This window comes from Poecilia latipinna, unplaced genomic scaffold (assembly GCF_001443285.1).
Source record: "Poecilia latipinna isolate Pla-1442-1.1 unplaced genomic scaffold, P_latipinna-1.0 Scaffold1434, whole genome shotgun sequence".
Lineage (NCBI taxonomy): Eukaryota > Metazoa > Chordata > Actinopteri > Cyprinodontiformes > Poeciliidae > Poecilia > Poecilia latipinna.
Genome location: NW_015114050.1, coordinates 163,020 through 170,110, shown reverse-complemented (window position 1 = coordinate 170,110; position 7,091 = coordinate 163,020). Strand labels below are relative to the sequence as shown.

General features: G+C 42.4%; 1 protein-coding gene across 2 annotated transcripts; it reads left to right on the top strand.

Moving 5' to 3' along the window:
• Positions 1–1,241: 1,241 nt before the first annotated feature.
• On the top strand, positions 1,242–5,056 carry LOC106962582 (transcriptional regulator Myc-like). Of its 2 annotated transcripts, none has more exons than XM_015057075.1 (3): positions 1,242–1,404; positions 3,010–3,697; positions 3,968–5,056. In XM_015057075.1, exons 2-3 carry the CDS (start codon positions 3,043–3,045, stop codon positions 4,603–4,605), a joined length of 1,293 nt encoding a protein of 430 aa, XP_014912561.1. In that variant the 5' UTR covers positions 1,242–1,404; positions 3,010–3,042; the 3' UTR covers positions 4,606–5,056. The 2 variants fall into 2 exon arrangements, with proteins under 2 accessions (XP_014912561.1, XP_014912559.1); XM_015057073.1 differs by lacking the exon at positions 1,242–1,404 and adding an exon at positions 2,527–2,740.
• Positions 5,057–7,091: the final 2,035 nt, after the last annotated feature.

Below are 7,091 nucleotides of genomic sequence, written 5' to 3'. Positions count from 1 at the left end.
AAAATATCTTATCACCGTTACAGGAACCAATAAGGGTTTCAATAGGGGAGGCACCAGGGATTTTATTGGAAATTTTGAGTAACATTTTACTGGGAATATCCCAGGTGAGATTGTGCAACTCCAACAAAATATTAATTTATTTTAAGGAGTTTTACTCCTCTTTGTCAAAGATCAAGTCTTTTAAGGTCCATGTCCTGGTATTATACAACAGCTACACACTGACTTTTCAAATGTGATCACCGGTGATAATTGAGAATGAGCTATTTAAAAAAAAAATCTTTAAATTGTTTTTACTTAGAAACAGCTGAGAATGCTAAATGTACTGACTTGAAGTTCAGCAGGTCACAGAATGGTGCAAAGTTTCACCATTCCTCTTTTCTTGTTCCTTCCCTTCAGCGAGCCAAACTTTCATCTAATTTTTTATGGTTTTATTAGACTTTTGCCTTCTTTTATTATGTTTTTAATTATTATTATTTACATTAATAGGGATTCAAAAGCGTTAACACTCTTAAATTAGTAGTTTGTTCAACCACCTTTTGATTCAGTTGCAGCATTTGGTCTCCAGTGGTTGGGTGAACCTCCCACACAGTGATTTGACTATACTTATCTGTTTACAGCAGGTCTCTAAATCCATCTGATTGGAGACATATCTTGTGCACAGCCCTCCACAGAAGACCCAACAGTTTTCTGTGGAGAAACTTTAACATTTCTCTCACAGTCATGGCGGCTGTTGTTGCTGTAGCTGCACGCGTGGATTCTAGAAATTTTTTTTAAATTCCTGTTTTTTCCCTTTGGCTTGCATTTGAATAATTATTTACTCATGACTTTGTCCACCTTACCAAGCTCCCATCTGAAGAGAACTAAACTTGTATCATGATGCAGCCACCACAATGTTTCACTGTGGATATATATTTCTTAAGTTTTATATTGAAATAATTTGCTTATCTATTTTTTATTCTTCCTTGAGTAAACTTTTGGTCAGCTCCTTTTCAATTTTTTTTTTTTTTTTTGTAATATGTTGAAATAGTGCTACTTTTATTTTTTGGTTGCTCTACCTAGTTCTGATGCTGAGTAGTCACATCTTAAAATACTTTAATTCAGTAAAGTCATAAGTTATTCCCTTAAATCACGAATATAATTTAAGTCTACTCCTCCTTCATGCAGATACAATAAAAGTTGTGGTTTGTTCATCAGCTAGAGTTGGTTTTCCCACCCATTAGATGCGATCCTGCGCTCTTCCTATGCACCAGCAGAGGGCGGTCTAAGTCCGTAAAAACTCCTCCTCGGTGCTCACTCTTCCGTCCAACTGCGGTGTGGGTCTGATTACTTTAATTGCTTCCTTCCTGTTTTTAACTGGTGCCAATCCCTCCAAGTTAAAGAGGATCCTCTTTCCTAAGGACGGCGGTAAATATTCCACACTTTATTCAAGTTTGTGACTGCATGTTTGACATGCAGCCACAAACTGCAGGTATTCAGCGTTGTGGCAATCACCTGTTTCAGCTGGTTCAAGGCTGTCAGCTGCTGCTGCACACACACCGAGGTGATCTGCAGCACCTGTGGTCCTGCAAAACTGCTGTTTAAACGGCGCAAACATGACGCGTTTTGCGTCACTTTGATAGAAAAATAAGAGTGAATTGTGCCTTTCTCTACATTAATGAGTTAAAATTGGTCAAATGAGTTGTGGGTTGATTATGTAGACGTCTACGTTTGGGAGTCTTTTCTGCCTTGCTTGCATATATTTTGAGTGCAGACTGAGACTAATACGTAAAAAATGTTCATACTTTTCTGACTTGTTTGACTCAGTAACAGAGAGAAGTAGTAATTATGAGACATTTATGTCTGAATTAATGGAAAGCCAAGTAAAATAAAAATAAAAAGTGCCAAACCTCCAAAAAATTATGCAAAGTAATAATCAAAATTCTAAGAACAAATTGACAGATTTCTAAATCGTAATCGTGCAACAATTCGTGAAAACTACGCTATTCCTGTTCTTAAATATTCTCATTTGTGGCTTATCAAAAAAGGCCCACCAATTATTATTATATATATATTTTCTTTGCAAATTTCACCTACAACCAACCACCTGATCTGGCGTAAACCCAAAGAATGGGCCAGTACCCAGCCAGGATGAAGATGAGTCGATGGACTCTTCTGAACCTGTGTTGAAATTCTGCAGAGAAAATATAATGGTGCCCAGTCCTGACATAACGACCTGTCATTACTACCGTCTGTTAGTATTTTTGTGGGTCGTCAACACTACTATGACCCCTCCCACTCCCACAAGAACTAGATACCGTCTTAATCCTAAAAGAGCGAAAAATATTGCAGCCATAAACTACGTTTGCCGTTTGTATCGTGTCTTGTGAGAAGGAGTGAAGCCTTATCGAGTGTAAATTATTTTAGTTTTGCTAAAAGCGTCAAATAAAATCGGGTCGTGGCGCATTTTCGTCGCCGGTCACCGTTTCGCGGGAAAAACTGGCGGAAGGATCCCAGACGGAGTGATGCGGCCCGCTTAAATAAGCAGCTGCAGAACGCGCAGTTGCTAGTATCACGCTGCTTTTAAGGCGCTGTGGGTCGTCCGGTCCAAGTCGCGTCTGTACGTATGCTTCATTACGTACCCACTACGCTGAGCTTTACGACGCCCTCCGTGGAAGGATTTAATGTCACAGCCGTCGTGGAATAACTTTCCTGCACGTTGTTTTTTAGCACCTCCTTTCGCCCACTGTGTAAAATCTGAAAGGTAAGGATGAGTGAGGATCTGCAGAGTTGTCATTGCGAAAGCGGGGGTTCCCCCTCCGTACTTATTTTACTAACTGGTTCTAGTTTCTGCATGCACCTGCTGCTGCAGCACCTGTGCATGCATGCAACGCGTGCACTCGCACACACAGGGGTCAGTGTTTTGGAGTGACCATGTGATGTTGCACACACTCTTGTAGGATTGGAGCCAAACAGCTGTTTGCTGCTACAAACCTAACCTGTATTTTGCTCTTCTTCTTCTTTTTCCGCCAGCTTCGCAATAAGGAGAGCCCCATAACAGGAATCATGCCGCTGAATTCAGTTTTGGCGAATAAGAATTACGATTACGACTACGACTCCCTGCAGCCCTTTTTCTACTATGACAACGAGGAGGAGGACTTCTACCCGGAGCAGCCGCAGCCTCCGGCGCCGAGCGAAGACATCTGGAAGAAATTCGAGCTCCTCCCGACCCCTCCCCTCTCCCCGAGCCGCCGGCCGTCGCTGTCCAGTCTCTTCCCCTCCACCGCCGACCAGCTGGAGATGGTCACCGAGTTCCTCGGCGACGACGTGGTCAACCAGAGCATCATCTGCGACGCAGACTACTCGCAGACCTTCCTCAAGTCCATCATCATCCAGGACTGCATGTGGAGCGGCTTCTCGGCGGCGGCCAAGCTGAAGAAGGTGGTGTCGGAGCGGCTGGCCTCGCTGCAAGCCGCGCGGAAAGACGCCGCCGCTGCTGCAGCCGCTTCGGTGGACCCGGCTGCGGGTGCTGCGTGGAGGCTGAACAGCAGCTACCTGCAGGATCTCAACACGTCCGCGTCGGAGTGCATTGATCCGTCTGTGGTTTTTCCCTACCCGGTGGCGGAGACGCCCAAGCAGACTGCAGGGACGGTGCGGAGCAAGGATCTGGGGCTGGACACGCCGCCCAACAGTGGGAGCAGCAGCAGTTGTAGTGACTCAGGTAAGCTGAATGGGCGCTGCGCAAGAGGGGGCGCCAAAAATGATGGCATTTTCTGTATTTAAGAGCAGTTTATGCAGTGAACCCCCTCTCCCCCCCAGAGGGTGATTGTAATGTGTCTGCATTCACCTCAGAAAGTACTTAGCTGCGCCCCTGGGCATCCATCATGCAGACACACCCCTCTCCAGAGCATGACTGCTGATTTAAATGTAAAGAGTTGCATGGTGTGATTGATTTATTTTTTATTTTTTTGTATTTTTTTTTTTTTTGTAGAAGAAGATGATGATGAGGATGAAGAAGATCAGGAGGAGGAGGAGGAGGAGGAAGAAGATGAGGAAATCGACGTGGTCACCGTAGAGAAGAGGCACGCGGTGAAACGGTGCGACCCCAGCCCGGTGGAGAGCCGGCACGCAAGCCCACTGGTGCTGAAGAGATGCCACGTCTCCACTCACCAGCATAATTATGCCGCCCATCCATCCATGAGGCACGAGCAGCCGGCTGTCAAGAGGCTGAAGCTGGAGAGCAGCAGCATCACCGCAGCAGCAGCAGGAGGAGGAGGAGTGAGCGGAGGGAGCTCCAGCAGGGTCCTCAAACAGATCAGCAGCAACCGCAAGTGTTCGAGCCCGCGAACGTCCGACACCGAGGACTACGACAAGAGAAGGACTCACAACGTGCTGGAGCGCCAGAGGAGGAATGAGCTCAAGCTGAGCTTCTTCGCCCTGCGAGACGAGATCCCAGAGGTGGCCAACAACGAGAAGGCGGCCAAGGTGGTGATCCTGAAGAAGGCGACAGAGTGCATCTACAGCATGCAGTCAGACGAACAGAGACTCGTGTCACTCAAGGAGCAGCTGAGGAGGAAAAGTGAACTTTTAAAGCAGAGACTTGCACAGCTACAGGGTTCTCGTGTTTAAAAGATAACATTTAAGACATGTTTTTCTTTTTTTTTATGTTATGAAAGTTCAAGAATTGATGTACAGTTGCATGCAGATGTTTGATGGGTTGAATTGTTTGGAATCTTTGATTTCAATGTTTAAACTGCCTCAGCTGAAGTTATGGGTGGATAAAATATTTAAAAGTTTATTTTTATTAATAAAATGTTTAAAATGGGTCTGTCCTGTTCACAGACGGCTCAAAGTAAAATATAAATTTTTATGTTTTGTAAATAGGTAATATTTCTTAAGAAAATGTATTTTTCAATTGCAAATGTCTGGGTGAGACTCACTTTTTGTTTTGTTTTCTTTTGCAATATGTTCTTTGATCTCTTTTGAATTATAAAAAAAAATGTTTTCTTGAATTTGACTCTTTTGTGTTGCACTAAACATCCAAGTGTAAACAAGGATTAAAAGAAGGCAGATCTGCATACATGAGCCTTTACATCTGAGCTGGACAGATATTTGGGTGTGGTGACATTATTAAGGATACGCATGTGATCTTTATCTAAAGGGAACTGTTCATAAAAGGTGATGGCATTTTAATCTGAATTGTTTTTCAGTTAAAATGTAAAATTTAATAACTTCTAAAACATCTTTGAGCAAGGAATCCAAAGTGTGAACTGTATCTTTTTATTAAATACACAAAATTGCATAGAAATAGTGACATTTTTCTTAAATATTCCATAAAATGGTGTGCACACTTTTTGAAAATATGCTCAGATTCTGTAACTTTAAGTAAGCATGTGTAAAACTCTTTTACAAGTTTAAATAAATGTTAAAATACTCTGAAAAATATTTTAAAATAGCGTAAAAATATTAGATTGAAAATTCGTTTTTGAAATTTCGATCAAATTCTGCTTGAACTTACATAATATTCCCATTAAAAGTAGCAAATTTAGATTAAAAAGTCTTTCGAGCTGTATTAAGCTCTTCTAAAATCAATAGAGTAATGCATTTATTATAGTTGATCAATAAAATAAAACTTTATGCTTGATTTTCACGTAGAAACGTAGGTTCCACCTGTACGTCACACCTGACTCTACGTCAGCCTGTCCCTCGAGCTATTTTTCCAGTCTCCCCGTGACGTCACGCGCCCTATCCCTGCTCACTCTGTGAGCGCGTGGTCCTGGTCGCGAGCACATGGAAGTGAGCTCGAGTTGAGACGCGCCTCCGACCATCTCCATCGTGCAGACATTAATAATAATAATAATAATAAAACGGAATATGACCAGAAAGATGGAGCATCAGGAACTGAGACACAGCAGCGGGTTTTTAAACTAAATCTTCCTCTAAGATGCACGAGCAGGTAAAGCTGGTTTATCTTTCATGTCTGCATCTTGTAAACTTCACATGAAGCGGTTTCTGGAAGCATAGAGACCGCATGGAGGATTTTATAAACCGTGAATGTGACTATCTCTACCTGCGTGGAGCGATTGTTCTCAGGAGGATTGCTGTGCTCGGCTTGCTCCGTCTCTATTGTCTGACCAACTCCTGGTAATGCTGCAGAGTTTGGAGCTCAGGCTCTTTAAAACATGCTGTTTTCAGATTTATTCCGTTTTTATGCTCGGGATGACAGGATTTAACAAAGAGAAAGGCTTCTGCTGCTTTCAACCATGGCTTTGTTTCTGCTGTTACTGTACTGCACAGTTCAGGATCATAACAAAAGATAACAATAGGCATCAGTGAGAGCTCTGTGTAAATGCACGTGGGTCCTGAATCCTCAGGTTTTCTTCACGGGTCGCACAAACCTTCCATGCTGCAAGCACAGATCTTAGAAGGTGTATTTTTTTAAACCATTTGTTGGTGAATATGTGCTGTAAAAAGCAGTAAAAGAGGATGATGTGTAGCCTCTTCAGACATGAGAGCAGGGGTGTCTCCAGAAAGTTTTAACATGGTGGCCAGATGGTGGTCTTTGTGTGGAGCTCCAAAACCAAAACCTCTGTAGAGGGGTTTCTATCATCTACAGGGAAGAATATGTGATATTAACCAAATGAATTAAATAATTAATGTAGATGAATAAGTTAATACATTTCCTACATTCTACAGTGGATCACCAATATTCGCAGAGATTAGGGAGCACAGTCACCTGCAAATACCTAACATTCACAGATACTTGAGACTCTGTCTAAAAATGCTCATTAAAGCCTAATTTAATAGTCCAAACAAATGAAAATTAGCTTAATTTGTATTAATAAGTGCTAATCTTAGGACTGTGACAGAAGCTAAAATCCACGGTCTAATTTAACTCTACTCTTTTTGGTACAACCAATCAGCATCAAGGAAAAAAAAAAATAGTACTCCTGTACTGGCTGCTTTGCAAACGTCAACCAATAGCGTGTCAACTAGCATTGCAGGAGTTCATTGTGTATTTAAAATGCTGTGGAGATTTTGTGTATCCTTCTCCTGACTGATGCCTTTGTACAGTGAGATCCTTTTGACCATTTCTAACATCTGCAAACTGACAT